Here is a 20,521-nt window from a genome sequence, read left to right as displayed (position 1 = left end):
CTTTTTTTTATTTTAAAGCAAAGTCTTGCTAAGTTGCTTAGGTTGGCTTGAAACTCGCAAACCTCCTGTCTCAAACTCCCAAGTATTGGATAACAGCCATGCAGCACCACAACCTGGCAATATATATATATATCTTTTTGAATGTCATACAGTATTTCTATCTAGTAGATGCTATCACCAAATGTTTTCAGTCTTTCCTACCAATGGGTGCTCTGCTAACCCAAATCCTGGCATTTTAAAAGAAAGAGGTCTTTGTGGACAGCCTCAGCTACTTAGTGAGGCCCTTTGCAACTCAGTGAGACCCTGTTTCAAAATAAAGAAAAAATAAAGGGGGGTGTGTGGCTTGGAGGTAGAATGCCTCTGGGTTCTGTCCCCAATACCAAAAAAAAAAAAAAAAAAAAAAAAAAAAGGAAGGAAGGAAGGAAGGAAAAAAAGAAAGGTCTTGCATTCCTTCTTTGGAGAAAGAAAAGAAGATAAGCATTTTGATTATGTAAGAATTTTAAAAAATCTATAAAGTATATTAGATTGAGAAGTTTATTCAATGAAAATAGAATAGGGGCAAAGACTAATAGGTGAGGATGGTGGGACTTAAGAGATAGTGCTTCCTAGTACTGAACATAAAGTATAAAATTAATCTCCTCTAACTAGTAAGTGCACTAGATACACATCTTTAACTTGTAACTGAAAACGCTTACAAATTATTCCTAACAATAAACAAACAAACAAACATAAATGATGACTCCCAATCTCCTTTGGTAGGAAGCAGCATCTCCTATTTAGGGGGGGAAGTACTACGGCATCAACATATACAATACATGCCCCAAGCATTGTCCACAGACAGGTACCTGACCTTAAAAGTTCCAAAAGAGCACTGTGCAGACCCCAACCTATAATATTTCTCAACAATCATTTAACTGCTCCTATATAATAAGAGAAGAGATCAAAAGCTACAAATGACATTTAATTCCTCTAGACTTGTGGGAATATCATGGGGCTGCTGAAGAACTGATGTCTGCATTTCTCAACCTTCTTGGTCTTGAAATTGATACTTCTGCCCTTTAAACCTCTGGATATTTTCCTTTCCAGTATAATTCACCCTCTGGTATAAGTCACAGTAATGAGAAAGTATTTCTTCAGGTCTAATTACAATTAACAATACAGAGCTTCTCATATTTGCTTTTCATATTTCATCCTCTGTTACTGATCCTTATTTATCTCTAATTTTTAGCAAAATGTTACAAGGTCACAAAGGGCTATACCATCATCTACTCAATTCAAGTTCTGTGATAAGGTAATCAAAGTTAAAACTGACCCTTGACATGGAATATGATAGCTCTGGGGACTCCAAAGACTTGTTCAAGTCTATCAGATTTCCCAGGAGAAATGGGGGGCAGGGAAAACACACAACAAAAGACTAATTTACTCAGATTTAATGATCAACCAAAAATATTCTTGATTCTTACCAGAAACTCACCTTCTTGGTAATGAAACAGAAACTATACAATAGAGAATGTTAGGTATTCTCACCAACTTTTCGAGGTAGGTTTCTTCTCAACAACAATAATGATGAAAATAAGGTTTTGTCTTAAGTGAAAAGACTTCCACAAGACCCTTTTGGACCATTTTGCATGTAATTGACATTTTGACACTACTTGGGAACGTGTGCGTCTGTGTTACTGAGGATTGAGCCCAGGGGCATTATGCCTCTGAGCTACACTCTCCAGCCCTATCTTATTTATTTTGAAACAGGGCCTCACTAAACTGCAGATAGCCTCTCTAAGTTTCTAGGCTGGCCACAAACCTGCGATCCTCCACAGTCTCAGTCTCCCAAAGTACTAGGATTGCAGGCATCCATCACCATGCCTGGCTATCTTAGGAAATTTGTAGGCTTGGAAATATTTTTCCCAACAAGAATTTCTAAAAACCATCAAATCTCTATGTGGTTAAAAAAAAAAAAAAAAAAAAAAAACAGGTGGGGCATGGTTATCCATATTTATAATAACAGTACTTGGGAGGCTGTGATGGGAGAACTGCAAGTTCCTAGCCAGTATCAGCTACTTAGGCTCTCTGCAACTTAGTAAGACCCTGTTTCCAAATAAAGAATAAAAATAGGGCTGAGAGTGTAGCTTGGAGATAGAATGTGCTAGGTTCAATCCCCAGGACTGGAAAAAAAAAATAAAAAAAGTATCCAGGGTGAGGTTGGGAAAGAGCTTAGCTAAATAAGAGGGTTTAGAAAAAAGACAGAAATTAAGCTGTGCATTGTGGCACATGCTTGTAATCTCAGCATTTGGGAGGCTGAGACAGGAGGATCATGGCTCGCAGCCAGCCTCAGCTACTTAGTGAGGCCCTATGCAACTCAGTGAGATCCTGTTTCAAAATAAAGAATAAAAAATAGGGCTGGGGGTGTAGCTCAGAGGTAGAATGCCCCTGGGTTCCATCCCCAGTACTGCAAAAGAAAAGATAAAGGAAGAAATGAAGAAAGGAAGAAAGAAAGAAATCAGGCAGGAATGGTGGCACATGCTTGTAATCCCACCACTTGGGAGGCTGAGACAGGAGAATCACAGGTTCAAAGAGAGCCTCTCCAATTTAGTGAGATTCTCAGCAAACTAGTAAGACTTTGTTTCAAAATAAAATAGGTCTGGAGTGGTTAGTTTAGAGGTAGAATGTCCCTGGGTTCAATCCCCAGTACCAAGAAAAAGATAAAGAAATCTTACAAAGAAAATCTCCAACATTTCTGATTCTGTACACAAGTGTGGCAACATAGTAAAAAATGCACTATAAAGTTATATAAGCTTCATATCACCCCACTACACCTCAAAGATAAATGCAGTTCAGCAAACCCAAAAGTAGCTAGCTGCCAAAACTCACAGAGATATACAGAACACAACACCCAGCACCCACTGTCACTCACGTTATTAAACGCGACTTTGCCTTCTTAGGTGACTCTAAGTTTTCATTAACATGATTACCAGTGGTAGAACAAAAGTCACTGCTTGTTAAAGTCGTAGGTGGCTTAAAGGGATCCATAGATTCATCAAAGTTATCTGGGTCAAAGTGGTAGGAGCCCTTAGAGGAGAGGGGTGGGGAGTTCTGCAGAATGGAATGGCTCCCAAAGGGATTAAGGTTGGGGTGATCCCATTGACCAAGGTCTAGCTTGGAAGACGCTTGGGAGAGAGGGGCATCACTGGCTGTTGGGTCTGCAGGCTGTTCTACACCTATGAGCTGACTGACGCCATCTTTTTGTATCTTGGGAGCCTGTTTGTTACCCAGTTTCCTTGGAAGGGCTTTCCTGGTCTCTATTTTTTCCACATCTTCTGTGAAATCACACTCCAGTTTGAGAGATGAGCTCCTTGCCTCCTCCTGGAGCTCAACTCTTGAGTCACTGGTGACACTACTGAGAGCACCTAAAGTTTCCTTTGTGTCAGGGGGAGCTGTGTGGCCTCTGGTACTTCCTGGTAAAGGGGGATGAGTGTTCTCATCCAATTCACCAGAACTGAATTGGTGGGATGCCTCCAAGGCAGTGTCCGTTTCTGAGCCCTCTCCACCAGATGTCTTCTTCCTCAGGGAGACAGGTTTGGGCTTTCTCAGCTTGCTTCTGCTGGCTACAGGCTCTGGACCAGGGCCTCCAGCCTTCAGATGAGCTTCTGTGGAAGTGCCAAGGGCGACCCCTGTGCTGCCTTCCTTCATCGCCTTGTCCTGGGTGGATTCTGGCATACTGGAGGACAAAGCCTCGCCTGAGACTGCAGTTACAAGGCCATGGGCCACTTTTGTTCCCAAGGCCGCCACGGTATCGGTGGAATTCTTGGTTTCTATAGAAAATGGCCTCACTACTGAAACTTTGCTAACTTCATGCTCAGGTTCTTCCTTGACGTCCTTGACTGAGTGAGAATCAATGACCAAATGTGGCACCTCATTTTCTGAAGGTTGAGAACAAGTCTCAGATGAAGAGTTTTCAACCACTTCCGCTACCAGCTGTTTATAAGCTTCTTGTGATTCTAAAACAAAACAAAAGAAAGCCATTTATTAAAGAATTAACTTTCTAACATTGGAAAGCATTCTCTGAGACCTGAATTCACACAAACAGTAAGCTCTTCCCTCTGCTTTTCTTAAATATCTCTAAAGTTCAGCAAGGATGGCAGCACAGCCTAAGAGTACTACACCTTAAAGTGAATTTTCCTATTCCAAATTGTGGATGTGATTTATCTAAGCAATACGAGTAAAAATGATAACAACAGTATAGACACTTGAAAAAAGTCTAGCTAACTGGGTGTTGTGATACACAACTATAATCCCAATATTTAAGAGGCTGAGAAAGGAGGATTGCAGGTTTGAGGATAGCATCAGGAACTTAGACCCTCAGCAACTCAGAAAGACCCTGTTTCAAAATAAAAAACACAAAAAGGGCTGGGGGTGTGGATCAGAGGCAGAATGACCCTGGACTCAATTCTCAGTATTAAAAAAAAAAAGCTAGGTAGAGAAAGGATCTACTGCAATGTAGATTATGTGACTTAACATTTTGTAGGTTAAAACTGGTCTGAAGGAACTAGGCATGGTAGTGCACATGTACTTCAGAGGATGAAGTGATAGTAGTTATCCAAGTACTTTAGAGGATGAGAGAGGAGAATTATAGGTTCAAGAACAGCTTCAGCAAGTAGCAAGAACTCTCAGCAACCTAGTGAGACCCTGTTTCAAAAGAAAAAAATTAAAAGGGCTAAGGGTTTGGCTCAGAGGTAGAATGCCAGAAAACACACACACACACACACACACACACACACACACACACACACCCACCACCACCACCACCACCACCACCACCACCACCACCACCACCACCACCACCACCCCATCACCACTACCACTACCAACCCCCCCCCCCAAAAAAAAACTAAAAACACAAAAAACTGAACCTAGTGTGTTGCCGTATGTCTTTAATAGAGTACTTGGGAGGCTGAGACAGAAGAATCACAGATTTGTGGCCAGCCTTGGCAATTTGGTGAGGAACTCCACAACTTAGTAATACTGTTTCAAAATAAAAAATAAAATAGCATTGAATGTGTATAGCTCAGAGGTAGAATGCCCCTGAGTTCAATCCTCAGTACTACCACACACACACACACACACACACACACACACACACACACACTTGTCTGGAGGAATCTTCAGGCATCAACTACTTGGCTGTAGATACAGATAGTCAAGATAGTGCCCAGGATCCCAACTTTACACAGTAAGCTGGTTTGAATCTTTAGACATTAAAAACACAAATGTTCCCTATCCCAGGCCAGAAATAGATAATCAGACTATTTAAAGAACAAATGAAAGCTGGGCATGGTGACTTACTCCTATAATCCCACGCCTATAATCCCTGCTTGGGAGGATGAGACAGGAGGATGAAGGGTTCACAGCCAGCCTCAGCAACCTCATGAGTACCCTCTGCAACTTAGTGACAACCTGTTTCAAAATAAAAAATAAGGGAGCCTGGTGTGGTGGCGCATACTTGTAATCCCAGCTTTTGGAAGGCCAAGACAGGAGGATCTGGGTTGATGAACAGCCTCAGCTACTACTTAGTGAGGCCCTTTGCAACTCAGAAGACCGTTTCAAAATTAAAAAAAAAAAAAAAAAATAGGGCTGGGGGTATAGCTCAGAGGTAGAATGCCCCTGGGTTCCAACCCCAGTACCGCAAAAGAAAAGAAAAGAAGGGGGGGGGGCAAAGAAAGGGAGAGAGAGAGGGAGGAGAAACCTCATCATTACTAGCTCAGAATCACCTTTCTGTGGCCCTTAAAACCAAAGAACCAAATAAAAAAGCAAAGTTGGAAAAGGTTTGGTTTAAAATAAATGGTTTTAAAAATAGCCCTTACTTAACTAAGACACAATCATAAAGCAATGTTTCTTAAAAAGAAGAAGAAGAAGAAGAAGAAGAAGAAGAAGAAGAAGAAGAAGAAGAAGAAGAAGAAGAAGAAGAAGAAGAATTATTTCTGCATCTATGATCGGTCAGACATTTTCTTAAACACTTGTGAATAAAGATCTTTGCTGGGTGTGGTGGTGCACACTTGTAATCCCAGCATTTGGGAGGCTTAGACAAGAGGATATTGCTTTGCGGAGAGCCTTAGCTAATTAGTGGGACTCTGTTTCAAAATGAAGAATAAAAAATGGGACTGGGGGTGTAGCTAGGAGGTAGAATGCCTCTGGGTTCCACCCTTAGTATTGAAAAAAAAAAAAAAAAGATCTTTTTAAATTGGGGTTTTGCCAGAAAAAACACTGCAAATATTAGAAAGGTGTAAATAAATTTTTGTAAAGCATAGAGCCAGGGCTTTCCCGACTTAGATACATAAAATAACATCAGAGTAGCAGCAAAACCTGAATAAGAGTAAGACGCTGGGTTCTGGGCAGGGGTCGCGCGCGGCGCACAAAAGCCGGGGCCTGGGTCGCGGGACCCTGGGCCCCGGGCCGAACTGCGCGTAGCACGCCAGACCCCTGGAGAAACCAGGCCCAGTAAGACGCTGGGTTCTGGGCGGGGGTCGCGGGCGGGGCACGCCTAATGGGGCCCGGGTCGCGGGACTCTGGGCCCCTGCCGAACTGCGCGTAGCACGCCAGACCCCTGGAGAAACCAGACCCAGTAAGACGCTGGGTTCTGGGCGGGGGTCGCGGGCTGGGCACGCCAGATGGGGCCCGGGTCGCGGGACTCTGGGCCCCAGGCCGAACTGCGAGTAGCACGCCAGACCCCTGGAGAAACAAGGCCCAGTAAGACGCTGGGTTCTGGGCGGGGGTCTAGCACAGGGCACGCCAGCTGGGGCCCGGATCGCGGGACTCTGGGTCCCGGCCGAACTGCGAGTAGCACGCCAGACCCCTGGAGAAACCGGGCCCAGAACAGAAAAAGATAAAGAAAAATATCGGAGAGGTGGTAAGAAAGCCGTTATGGATGCCAGGACACTGGAGATGCAGACAAAACTTATCTAAATGCACTGGAACTTATGGAAAAATTCGCCGTGAAAGAGGACTGCTATTTCTCTATATTGTTAAGAATCTCAGACATCACATATAAGGAGAGAGTTTAGCGGAGACCAAGGAGAAATGCGGTGTTGAAAGAGTTCTTCGCAATGGTGGTAGAGACTTGTATTCAGGAGAAGCAGAAACCGGATCTTACCAACTTTATTTTTTTGGAGAAATTACACCAAATGTCGAATGCTACCATCACGCATGCTTAGGAACACTGGACAACATTCAGAGTGGAAAAAGAGCCTGGGAAGGATTTGAAACGGTGGAGGCAGTGGCAATGCCAGTGGCCAATATTCGGGGGAGGCAGAGATCTGATACATTACAACTGGAACCTTTGAAATACTAACCACAGAGACAGTGATCGGAACCTGCTGAGGGGTTAGGCGGGCGCCGGGGCCAGTGGCCGACATCGGAGCTTGCTGTGAGGCAGGGCCACTACTGAGGCCTCCGTGGCGGGATTGTAACCTGCAGAGGGGTTAGACCGATGCTGGGGCCAGCGAGGCCGGCATTGGAGCCTGCCATGATGCAAGGCTTGTGCTAGGGCCTCCGAGGTCGGGTCCGGAACATGCTGAGGGGTTAGGCCGATGCTGGGGTCAGCGAGGCCGGCATCGGAGCCTGCCGTGAGGCAAAGCCAGTGTTGGGGCCCCCGAGGATGGGACCGGAGCCTGCTGAGGGGTTAGGCCGGTGCTGGGGCCAGCGAGGCTGGCATCAGAGCCTGCCATGAGGCAAGGCCGGTACTTGGGCCTCCGAGGCCAGGATAAGAGCCTGCCGAGGGGTTAGGCCGGTGCTGGGGCCTCCGAGGCCAGGATAAGAGCCTGCTGAGGGGTTAGGCCGGTGCTGGGGCCAGCGAGGCCGGCATCGGAGCCTGCCTTGAGGCATGACCAGTGCTGGGGCCTCCGAGGCCGGGATCGGAGCCTGCCGAGGGGTTAGGCCGCTGCTGGGGCCAGCGAGGCCGGCATCGGAGCCTGCCTTGAGGCAAGGCCGGTACTGGGGCCTCTGAGGCCGGGATCGGAGCCTGCCGAGGGGTTAGGCCGCTGCTGGGGCCAGTGAGGCCGGCATCGGAGCCTGCCGTGAGGCAAGGCCGGTACTGGGGCCTCCGAGGCCAGGATAAGAGCCTGCTGAGGGGTTAGGCCGGTGCTGGGGCCAGCGAGGCCGGCATCGGAGCCTGCCTTGAGGCAAGGCCGGTACTGGGGCCTCGAGGCCAGGATAAGAGCCTGCCGAGGGGTTAGGCCGGTGCTGGGGCCAGCGAGGCCGGCATCGGAGCCTGCCGTGAGGCACGGCCGGTACTGGGGCCTCCGAGGCCAGGATAAGAGCTTGCCGAGGGGTTAGGCCGGTGCTGGGGCCAACGAGGCCGGCAGCAGAGCCTGCCGTGAGGCATGACCAGTGCTGGGGCCTCCGAGGCCGGGATCGGAGCATGCCGAGGGGTTAGGCCGGTGCTGGGGCCAGCGAGGCCGGCATCGGAGCCTGCCGTGAGGCAAGGCCGGTACTGGGGCCTCCGAGGCCAGGATAAGAGCCTGCCAAGGGGCTAGGCCGGTGCTGGGGCCAGCGAGGCCGGCATCGGAGCCTGCCTTGAGGCATGACCAGTGCTGGGGCCTCCGAGGCTGGGATCGGAGCCTGCCGAGGGGTTAGGCCGCTGCTGGGGCCAGCGAGGCCGGCATCGGAGCCTGCCGTGAGGCAAGGCCGGTACTGGGGCCTCCGAGGCCTGGATAAGAGCCTGCCGAGGGGTTAGGCCAGTGCTGGGGCCAGTGAGGCCGGCATCGGAGCCTGCCTTGAGGCAAGGCCGGTACTGGGACCTCTAGGCCAGGATAAGAGCCTGCTGAGGGGTTAGGCCGGTGCTGGGGCCAGCGAGGCCGGCATCGGAGCCTGCCGTGAGACAAGGCCGGTACTGGGGCCTCCGAGGCCAGGATAAGAGCTTGCCGAGGGGTTAGGCCGGTGCTGGGGCCAACGAGGCCGGCAGCGGAGCCTGCCGTGAGGCATGACCAGTGCTGGGGCCTCCGAGGCCGGGATCGGAGCATGCCGAGGGGTTAGGCCGGTGCTGGGGCCAGCGAGGCCGGCATCGGAGCCTGCCGTGAGGCACGGCCGGTACTGGGGCCTCCGAGGCCAGGATAAGAGCTTGCCGAGGGGTTAGGCCGGTGCTGGGGCCAACGAGGCCGGCAGCAGAGCCTGCCGTGAGGCATGACCAGTGCTGGGGCCTCCGAGGCCGGGATCGGAGCATGCCGAGGGGTTAGGCCGGTGCTGGGGCCAGCGAGGCCGGCATCGGAGCCTGCCGTGAGGCAAGGCCGGTACTGGGGCCTCCGAGGCCAGGATAAGAGCCTGCCAAGGGGCTAGGCCGGTGCTGGGGCCAGCGAGGCCGGCATCGGAGCCTGCCTTGAGGCATGACCAGTGCTGGGGCCTCCGAGGCTGGGATCGGAGCCTGCCGAGGGGTTAGGCCGCTGCTGGGGCCAGCGAGGCCGGCATCGGAGCCTGCCGTGAGGCAAGGCCGGTACTGGGGCCTCCGAGGCCTGGATAAGAGCCTGCCGAGGGGTTAGGCCAGTGCTGGGGCCAGTGAGGCCGGCATCGGAGCCTGCCTTGAGGCAAGGCCGGTACTGGGGCCTCTAGGCCAGGATAAGAGCCTGCTGAGGGGTTAGGCCGGTGCTGGGGCCAGCGAGGCCGGCATCGGAGCCTGCCGTGAGGCAAGGCCGGTACTGGGGCCTCCGAGGCCAGGATAAGAGCTTGCCGAGGGGTTAGGCCGGTGCTGGGGCCAACGAGGCCGGCAGCGGAGCCTGCCGTGAGGCATGACCAGTGCTGGGGCCTCCGAGGCCAGGATCGGAGCATGCCGAGGGGTTAGGCCGGTGCTGGGGCCAGCGAGGCCGGCATCGGAGCCTGCCGTGAGGCAAGGCCAGTACTGGGGCCTCCGAGGCCAGGATAAGAGCCTGCCAAGGGGTTAGGCCGGTGCTGGGGCCAGCGAGGCCGGCATCGGAGCCTGCCTTGAGGCATGACCAGTGCTGGGGCCTCCGAGGCCGGGATCGGAGCCTGCCGAGGGGTTAGGCCGCTGCTGGGGCCAGCGAGGCCGGCATCGGAGCCTGCCGTGAGGCAAGGCCGGTACTGGGGCCTCCGAGGCCAGGACAAGAGCCTGCCGAGGGGTTAGGCCGGTGCTGGGGCCAGCGAGGCCGGCATCGGAGCCTGCCGTGAGGCAAGGCCAGTACTGGGGCCTCCGAGGCCAGGATAAGAGCTTGCCGAGGGGTTAGGCCGGTGCTGGGGCCAACGAGGCCGGCATCGGAGCCTGCCGTGAGGCATGACCAGTGCTGGGGCCTCCGAGGCCGGGATCGGAGCATGCCGAGGGGTTAGGCCGGTGCTGGGGCCAGCGAGGCCGGCATCGGAGCCTGCCGTGAGGCAAGGCCAGTACTGGGGCCTCCGAGGCCAGGATAAGAGCCTGCCAAGGGGTTAGGCCGGTGCTGGGGCCAGCGAGGCCGGCATCGGAGCCTGCCTTGAGGCAAGGCCGGTACTGGGGCCTCGAGGCCAGGATAAGAGCCTGCCGAGGGGTTAGGTCGGTGCTGGGGCCAGCGAGGCCGGCATCGGAGCCTGCCGTGAGGCAAGGCCGGTACTGGGGCCTCCGAGGCCAGGATAAGAGCTTGCCGAGGGGTTAGGCCGGTGCTGGGGCCAACGAGGCCGGCAGCGGAGCCTGCCGTGAGGCATGACCAGTGCTGGGGCCTCCGAGGCTGGGATCGGAGCATGCCGAGGGGTTAGGCCGGTGCTGGGGCCAGCGAGGCCGGCATCGGAGCCTGCCGTGAGGCAAGGCCGGTACTGGGGCCTCCGAGGCCAGGATAAGAGCCTGCCAAGGGGCTAGGCCGGTGCTGGGGCCAGCGAGGCCGGCATCGGAGCCTGCCGTGAGGCAAGGCCAGTACTGGGGCCTCCGAGGCCAGGATAAGAGCCTGCCAAGGGGTTAGGCCGGTGCTGGGGCCAGCGAGGCCGGCATCGGAGCCTGCCTTGAGGCATGACCAGTGCTGGGGCCTCCGAGGCCGGGATCGGAGCCTGCCGAGGGGTTAGGCCGCTGCTGGGGCCAGCGAGGCCGGCATCGGAGCCTGCCTTGAGGCAAGGCCGGTACTGGGGCCTCCGAGGCCAGGACAAGAGCCTGCCGAGGGGTTAGGCCGGTGCTGGGGCCAGCGAGGCCGGCATCGGAGCCTGCCGTGAGGCAAGGCCAGTACTGGGGCCTCCGAGGTCAGGATAAGAGCTTGCCGAGGGGTTAGGCCGGTGCTGGGGCCAACGAGGCCGGCATCGGAGCCTGCCGTGAGGCATGACCAGTGCTGGGGCCTCCGAGGCCGGGATCGGAGCATGCCGAGGGGTTAGGCCGGTGCTGGGGCCAGCGAGGCCGGCATCGGAGCCTGCCGTGAGGCAAGGCCGGTACTGGGGCCTCCGAGGCCAGGATAAGAGCCTGCCAAGGGGTTAGGCCGGTGCTGGGGCCAGCGAGGCCGGCATCGGAGCCTGCCTTGAGGCATGACCAGTGCTGGGGCCTCCGAGGCTGGGATCGGAGCCTGCCGAGGGGTTAGGCCGCTGCTGGGGCCAGCGAGGCCGGCATCGGAGCCTGCCGTGAGGCAAGGCCGGTACTGGGGCCTCTGAGGCCAGTTTAAGAGCCTGTCAAGGGGTTAGGCCGGTGCTGGGGCCAGTGAGGCCGGCATCGGAGCCTGCCGTGAGGCATTACCAGTGTTGGGGCCTCCGAGGCCGGGATTGGAATCCTGCCAAGGGGTTAGACCGGTGCAGGGGCCAATGGCCAGCATCGGAGCCTGGCGTGAGGCAAGTTCACTCCTGCGGCCTCCAAGGTTGGGACCAAAGCCAGCTTAGGGGTTTGACCGGTTCAGGGGCCAGCGAGACCAGAACTGGGTCCTCCCATGAGGCAAGGCCGCTGCGTGAGCCAGCGAGGTCTGGATCAGTCCACTGAGTAGCCAGGCCACTACTGGGACCATCAAGAGTGGGATTGGTACTTGCAACGCAGCATGCACAGAGAAATATCGCAGAAAATATAAATCAGATGCTTCTCTTAATCAGCAATAACTAGGAGGAAAAGGGCAACAGGAAGAGGTTGAGCTATAGAAAGGGCCCTATAGTGAAGCAACTAATGTGATCAATCAGAGGGTATGTAATACTGGAGGACGGAGCCTCTTTAAAATGCAGGAGGTACATAAACAAATATATCAAAGTAAATCACCAAAGAAGTGTGGGATGGAGGGAGGGGGAGGGAATGGGACGGTGGCTGGAGGAGGGCTAATTGGATGATGTGTGCTTGTATATCCTCTCAAGTCTTGTACTCCAATGTGATTGATATATGACTACAATGCACCAATTTAAAAAATAAATTAATTAAAAAAATAAAAAAAAAAAAAAAAAAAAAAAAAAAAAAAAAAAAAACCTGAATAAATTGTTTTTATTAAATCTTTTTATGCTAGGCATGGTGGCACATGCTTGTAATCCCAGTACTTGGGAGGCTGAGAGATTGCAGGTTCGTGGCCAGCCTTAGCTACTTACTAAGGCCTTCCCTCCGCAACTTGGTGAGACCCTGTTTCAAAATAAAGAATAAAAAATAGGGCAGGAGGTGTAGCTCGGAGGTCGAATGCCCCTGGGTTCCATCCCTAGACCCGCAAAAAAAAAAAAAGAAGAAATATAGGGTTGGCAGGTAGCTCAGAGGCAGAGTTCCCCTGGGTTCAATCCCCAGTATCACAAAAAAATATAAATAAAAATTATAATTTTTTAAAAAGCTCTTGCCAGGTGTGGTAGCACATGCCTATAATCCTAGTACTTGTAAGGCTGAGACAGGAGGACTACAGGTTCCAGGATAACCTCAGCAAGTAGTGAGACTCTCAAACTAGTGAGATACTGCTTCCAAATAAATAAAATCAGGTTGGAGGAGCCAGGCTTGGTTTCGCACACTTGTAATCCCCGCGCTTGGGAGGCTGAGACAGAAGGATTACACAGGTTCAAAGCCAGTCTCAGCTACTTAGTGAGGCTCTCAGCAACTTAGCAAGACCCTGTTTCCAAATAAAATATAAAATAGGTAGCCTGGAGGTAGAAGGCCCTGGGTTCCATCCCCAGTACCACCAAAAAAGGGGGGGGGGGGAATCAGGCTTGGGGTGTAGCTCAAAGGTAGATGCCTCTGGGTTCAATTCCTAGTACCATAAGGGGAAAAAAAGCTCTCAATGATTAATCTCTGGAGTTTGCTTTAACATATTTGGAAGGGATTGTTTTTGTGGTACTGGGGATTGAAGCCAGCATCATTCTACCTCTGAGCTACACTCCCAGCTGTGACTATTTCTGTGAGGGTGCTGGAGACTGACCTCAGGGTCACCTCACCTTGAGCTAGATCCTGAGCCTTTGTTTGACCAGGGCCTCGCTAGATCGCTGAGCATCTCCTCCTCCGTGACCCTCCGTCCCCGCCACCCAGCTACTACAATGATAAGCACGTGCCACCATGTCTCACGCCTGGGTTATTTTTTATTTTGTTTAATTAATTAATTAATTAGGTATAAGGGATTGAACCCAGGGGTAGTCTACCTCTGAGCTATACCTCCAGCCCTTTTTATTTTTATTTTGAAACAGTTTCTTGCTAAGTTACTGAAAACCTTGCTAGATTGCTAAGGTTGGCCCGGAATCTATGATCCTCCTGTTTCCTCTTCTCAAGAACTTTACAGGAATGTGCCACTATACCCAGCTAAATATTTTATTTTATCTATATATGCACTGACAGATTGATTGAGGTTCTGAAGATTAACACCTGGGCTACATATATTAGGCAAGTGCTCTACCACTGAACTATATCCTAACCCTTAGCAAGAATATTTTGAAGTAGACATGGTGTCACATGCCTCTGTGGCTGTCAGTATCAATCTGTGTCTGGAAAGCAGGCTCACAAAAAGAGCCTGTCCAGTGGTATAAAATTAAATCTCGATTATATCAAGATATAGACAGTGCTTCTTTTAAGTTTTGGTGCTTAATGTCAGCCTTTGAGATTCAACAGAGGAACTATTATAAAATATCTATTTGGATTTTGTCCTCACAAATGATCAGAAGTCCAGAGAATGCTTCAAGATGGGAGGTGGGCACAAGGAAGACCAAGCAAAGTTTCAGAGCCACCCTAGCCCCTTCCAGAAAGGGGAGAGAAGATGGAGATTTTAGTTCAAGTCACCAATGGCCAATGGCTTACTCAAGTATGCCTGCATGATGAAATTTCTATAAAACCCCTAAATGAGGGTTGGAGGCTTCTGGGTTAGTGAAGATACTGACTTGCTGAGGGAGTGATAAACCTGGGGAGGGCACAGAAGCTCTACACTTCTCTATAGCTCACCCTGTGCATCTCTTCCATGGGCTGTTCTTAGGTGGTATCATTTATAATAAACTGGTAAATATAAGTATTTCCTGACTTTTGCAAGTCAGTCTAATAAATTATGAAAGCTGAGGATGGGGTTTTAGAAACTTCTGACCTCAGCCAGGCGTGGTGGCGCACGCATGTAATCCCCGCGCTTGGGAGGCTGAGACAGGAGGATCGCACAGGTTTGAAGCCAGCCTCAGCTACTCAGTGAGGCTCTCAGCAACTTAGTGAGACCCTGTTTCCAAATTAAAAAAAAAAAAAAAAAGGTCTGGGAGTATAGCCTGGAGGCAGAAAGACTCTGGGTTCCACCCCCAGTACCACCAAAACAAAACAAAACCTCAGACCTCAGAGCCCATGGGACTTGTGACTGGTGTCTGAATAGTGGAGCTTTTAATTTGTGGGATCTGAACTAAATGCACAAAGGAACTACCTTATGTGCTTTTTCTAAATTTTACATCTAGGAAATTAAGAAATTAAATCAACTTCTGATAACTGTTAGCAATTCAACTCTGCAACACTAATCTCCCTCTGCTCCTTTCAGACTTCCAGAACAGTTTAATAAAAGCATATTTTCAGGTACTAAGCTAATTGTTTGAAAATATTAATTGTAACTACTGCTTTGCATCAATAAAGGTTCTCTCAATTACATGTAAGCCAATATTACTGAAACAAATTAGATTTCAATTAGATTCTGATTTAGCTTTTTCTATTTCAATATCATAATTAACATTATTGTAATAAAGAATGTTTTGAATCTTTGTAACTACAATATATATCATGTTCATCTACTATGTATTAGAATCTACCCAATATTCTCTTTGGGGAAACTGTCCTACTTCCTAAAGATTTTGGAAATTATGCTAAAAGGGGAAGCACATCTCTAAACATTAGGGCACAGATAAACTGAACTGGCCTGCTAGGGACTCATACATGTGACCTTTTGAAAAGAACTTCAGCAAGTCTCAAGTATACTTCAGGTGATCCCCCGACAGGCAACAGATGTGAGAAACCTATGGCTGTATTTGATCCAAGGATGGTTGCACATACTTGTAATTTCAGTACTTGGGAAGCTGAGGCAGGAGGATCGCAGCTTCCTGGCTAGCCTCAAGAATTTGAGTCCCTCTGCAACTTAGTTAGACTCTGTTTCAAAATAAAAGAATAAAACAAGGTGGGAGTGTAGTCAAAGGTAGAATGCCCCAGGGTTTCATCTTCAGTATCACACACACCAAAGTTCTATATTAACAGATTAAGTAAGGTACATTATGATAGATATTCAATACAGGCAATTTGTTCCACGTTCTTCCAGTCCTCTGCTCAATAGATTTTTTTTTATTTGAATCATTTTACTATAAATCAGACTGATACACTAGACAAACTTGTTACCATAAATCATGAGATTTGATAAAATATTCTACTTCTAAATACTGGTAAACAAATGTGTATATTCATGTACAGGATTCACTAAAAGTAATGCTTACCTAAATTAATTAGCTTATATTAAATGCTATGTTAGGAACAATCCCCTTTCATTTGTTGAATGTATGCTTTCCATTTAATGTGTGTGTGTGTGTGTGTGTGTGTGTGTGTGTGTGTGTTTGCTAAGAATTGAACCCAGGGGTATTCTACTTCCGAGATACACTCCCAGTTCGTCCATCTGTCCGTTTGTCTGTCCCTCTTTCCTATTTAGCTATTTATTGTGGCAATGGGGATAGGAACCCAGGGCCATTCGACCTCCAAACTATACCAAACTACTGCCCCCAGCCTTCTTTTCTTTTTTTTTAAATTTTGAAACAAGGTCTCACTGAGTTGCAAAGGGCCTCACTAAGTAGCTGAGGCTGTCCACGAACCCAGATCCTCATGTCTTGGCCTCCCAAATGCTGGAATTACAAGCGTGCACCACCACGCCTGGTTTATTATTTTATTTTATTTATTTATTTTTGTGTGTGTAGTACTGGGGATAGAACCCAGGGGCATTCTACCTCCAAGCTACACCCTCAGCCCTATTTTTTTATCCTTTATTTTGAAACAGGGTCTGAGTTGCAAAGGGCCTCACTACATAGTGAGGCTGACCTTGAACCTTGATCCTCCTGTCTCAGCCTCTCAAATGCTGGCATTACAGGCATGTGCCACCACGCCCAGCTTTTTAAATTTTGAAACATGGTCTCACTAGGCATTGAGAGACTCACTAAGTTGCTGAGGGTGGCAAAAAAAAAACCCCAAGATCCTTCTGTCTCAGCCTCCCAAGTACTAGGATTACAGGAATGCACCATTTCCATTTATTTTTTAAAATTTATTTTTATTGGTGCATTGTAATCATATATCACATTGGAAGACAAGACTTGAGAGGATATACAAGTACACATCATCCAATTAGCCCTCATCCAGCCCCCATCCCATTCCCTCCCCCTCCCTTGATCCCATGCTTGTTTGGTGATTAACTTTGATGCATATGTTTATGTACCTCCTGCTTTTTAAAGAGGCTTCATCCTCCCCTATTCCATACCCTCTGACTGGTCACCTTAATTGCTTCACCATAGGGGCCTTTCTATAGCTCGACCTCTTCCTGTTGCCCCTTTTCTCCTAGTTATTGCTGATTAGCGGAAGCAGCTGGCTGTTGTTATTTTTTTCCTGCGATATTTCTCTGTGCATGCCGGGTTGCAAGTACCATTCCCACTCTTGACAGCCCCAGTAGTGGCCTGGCTACCCGGTGGACTGATCCAGACCTCGCTGGCTTAAGCAGCAGCCTTGCCTCATGGGAGGCCCCAATTCTGGTCTCGCTGGCCCCAACACCGGCCAAACCCCTCAGCTGGCTCCGATCCCGGCCTCGGTGGCCCCAGCACCGGCCTAGCCTCAAGGCAGGCTCCGACACCAGCCTCGGAGGCCTCAGTAGTGGCCTTGCCTCACGGCAGGCTCCGATGTCGGCACCAGCCTAACCCCTCGGCAGGCTCGGATCCCAGCCTCGGAGGCCCCAGCACCGGCATTTATTATTTATTATTTTTTTAATGGAACCCAGGGGTATCCTATCTCCTAACTACATCCCCAATCCTATTTTTTATTTTTATTTTGAAACAGTTTCTTGCTAAGTTAGAGGGCCTCACTAAGCAGCTAAGGCTGGCTGTGAACCTGCATCCTCCTATTTCAGCTTCCCAAGTAAGTACTGGAATTACAAACAACCACCACCACACACCTGGTTTCATTTAATCTTTAAAAATTTTGTTTATTTCATTTTTAGGTTGACAGAACAGTGATTTCAAGCTGGCCATCAGGGCCTTTCTATTCATCGTTTAAGTAGAATGACTGTTTAAATTCTGTCCTATGAAATAGGAAAACTTGTTATTTGGGGTTTTTTTGTTTTGTTTTGTTTTTGTTTTTGTGGTACTGGAGGCGGAACCCAGGGGCCTTCTACCTCTGGGCTACACTCCCAGACCTATTTTATATTTTATTTGGAAACAGGGTCTCTTAAGCCAGCTGAGGCTGGCTTCAACCTGCGTGAATCTCCTATCTCAGCCTCCCAAGGGGATTACAAGCCTGGGCCACCACACCCAGCCAACCTGCCCACTAGAAATACTTGTGTTTTTAACATCCAAAGATTCAAATCTGCTTACTATGTAAAACTCTGACCCTGACACTGTCCGGCTGGGCCTGGGAACTGTCTGATTGCTGATATGCATCCCTTGTTCCTAACCCATTGGTGTCTGAAGAGTCTGCCAGGCCAGTTTTAATCTATAAAATAAATGTTAACATCATGTAATCTATACTGCAGTTGACCCTTGATCTACTTAGTCTTTTCCTAAATAACTTCTATTTGTATCACTTGCATTATCCAAGTGATACAAATAATAGCCAGGTGTGTGTGTGTGTCTCTCATGTGAATTAAACTATAAATGGATTTGTATAAGACTAAAGGCAGAGTAGAATGGAAGATCATGCTATTCTTGGAGGAAAGTGCCTGATGCCCACAAGGCCCCTCCTACATTCCTCTGCTTAGTTTCTTTGAAATTTCTCCATCTCTTGATGTGTATTTGAGCTAGTCCAACTAAGTTTCTGCCATTTGAGACCAAATAGATCCAAACTAAAGTTCATAGACATCCAACTACTGTGGTGCACACCTCTAATCCCAGTACTTGGGAGGCTGAGACAGAAGGATCACAGCAGGTTCAAGGCCAGCCTCAGCAACTGAGTAAGACCTTCAACAACTTAGGGTGTATTCATTTCGAGTCACTCCTCCATGCCATTTTGGCATGGGGCTGTATTTCTATTTTCTGTATTTCTATCTTTTTAATAAACTTCTTTAAATCTTCAAAAAAAAAAAAAAAAACCTTCAACAACTTAGGAAGATCCTGTTTCAAAATAAAAAAAAGTACTTGGGGTGTAGCTCTGAGGTAGAATGACCCTGGGTTCAATTCCCAAAACAGAAAAAAGTTCGCAGAGATTTAAGTCAAGTCTGAAGATTTAGAGGCCAAATGATGCTACCTAATGAGAGACAAGTGTATTCTGATACAACAGGAGAGGGCTTGTCTACAAGTCCCTGTGCAATGAGAGGAGTCTGGAAAAGAAAACGAAACCTGCTTTAAAAGCACAGGGTAGAGAGACCTGGTTAAGCTACAGTTCTGACATTTTTCAGATGTGATTTTATGACTACAAGATCAATACAACTTACTGTGGCAGAGCTGATCACAAAGCAAGTGCAATCTTGCATCACACTAAAAACAAAAGAAGTATAAATCAAGTGTGAGGCTGGGCTGGGCAGCACACGCCTACAGAAGACTGAAGCAGAAGGATCACTTGAGCCCAGGAAGTTCAAGGCCAGCCTGTACAATGGATCAAGACCTTGTCTCAAAGATATAAATATATGCTGTCAGAATCAAAATGAAGTTATCTATGTCAACCCTAGTCAGTTACTAAAACCAAGAGCCTGTGAAAAAAGAAAAGTTTTTCAGAATGATGTCTGATAGTAACTACAAGACCATCAGAACCACAAACTTCTGTAGAGGCCACCACAATCTCAAATGAAAAGTACTTCTAAGAAGGGCATGGTGGTGCACACCTATAATCCCATCACTTGGGGGCAGAGACAGGAGGATCACAGGTTTGAAACCAGTCTCACCAACTTAGCAAGACTTTCAGCAACCAAGTGAGATCCTATTTCAAAATAAGTAAAATAGGGCTGGTGTAGCTCAGAAGTAAAGGACCCCTGGGTTTAATTTCTAGTAACACACATGAAAAAAAGGAAGGAAGGAAGGAATGGAGGGACTTCTACAAGGACATTTGCCTGTTAAACAGCATCTATCTGTTTAACTTTGGATGGATACTACTGATAAGTTGGGTTCCTCCCCCACGTGATCTCAGCAGTGGGAACAGGAGGCGGAACCCCGGAAGCCTTTTATTCCTACCCTAGTCTTCTCCATGAGAAAGGGCAAAGCCTTCTAGCCTTCCTCCACATCTACCGACACCTTGGGGTCTTCCCTCCTCTCCATTTCCATCAGCTGCTTTGACCAAAATGAGAGCATGAGGCTCTGGAAAGGAAGGATGTAGCCAGTGATGGGCAGAGAAGCAATCTGAGAGCTGGGGAAGCAGAAGGAGCCCCATCTCAGTATGCTAGGAAGAGATTCTGCCCCATCCCGTCACTACCTGGGGCTCTGCAGATTAAGGGGGACACCATTCCATCACTCCTCCTGCCATCCCCAAACTGTACACCTAAGGGGGCAGCACCAGATACAGAAAGAGTCCAAAGGGCTTGTGTGGTACAGCCTCACTCTGTGTGCCGCTCTTGCTGCTATCTGGTTCTCATAGCAGTCAAGCGGCTGGGCGATGAGATTTAAGCTTCAGTGGGTACACTATAAAACATGCTGCCCTTCCACAGAGGAATGGAAAAAGAAAACAAATACTCCTCATCAGGTTTCGGTCCCCAGCCTGAGCTGACAATTGGGGACTCCGCTCAGTGCCAGAGCCAGCCGGCAAAAGTACGGTTCCGAAGAGAGGAGTGAGGATGAAAATAATTCAATTCTAAGAATTTGATTCAAAGAATATTTAATTCTGTCATGGAAGGATCGCCAGCATACTCTTGGGTCAATATCTCTACTGACTGATCCCGGGTTTATCACTCTCGTCCTATTTATACAGCTCCAGGTCAATCAATCCCTCCTGCCATCACCACCTGTGTGCATAATGGTCAAGTCAATCAATCCC

At 49.0% G+C, this 20,521-nt stretch overlaps 1 protein-coding gene across 8 annotated transcripts in view; it reads right to left on the bottom strand.

The window, feature by feature from the left end:
- The window catches only part of TACC1 (transforming acidic coiled-coil containing protein 1), a gene marked incomplete at both ends in the record, with an annotated part of 89,469 nt that overhangs the window by 46,878 nt on the left and 22,070 nt on the right, over nucleotides 1-20,521 (bottom strand). For 5 of the 8 annotated variants that reach the window (XM_080710873.1, XM_080710874.1, XM_080710870.1 and 2 more), the window contains one exon: nucleotides 2,912-3,995. The exons of the other annotated variants lie outside the window; for them this stretch is intronic. In XM_080710873.1, the coding sequence (XP_080566999.1) occupies nucleotides 2,912-3,995 (1,084 nt within the window). The remainder of the gene's footprint in view (nucleotides 1-2,911; nucleotides 3,996-20,521) is intronic. 8 annotated transcript variants of the gene reach the window in all.

This window comes from Muscardinus avellanarius (assembly GCF_963383645.1).
Source record: "Muscardinus avellanarius genome assembly, chromosome: 14".
Taxonomy (NCBI): domain Eukaryota; kingdom Metazoa; phylum Chordata; class Mammalia; order Rodentia; family Gliridae; genus Muscardinus; species Muscardinus avellanarius.
The sequence above is the reverse complement of the archived record's forward strand: the minus strand, read 5'-3'. Positions and strand labels throughout refer to the sequence as shown.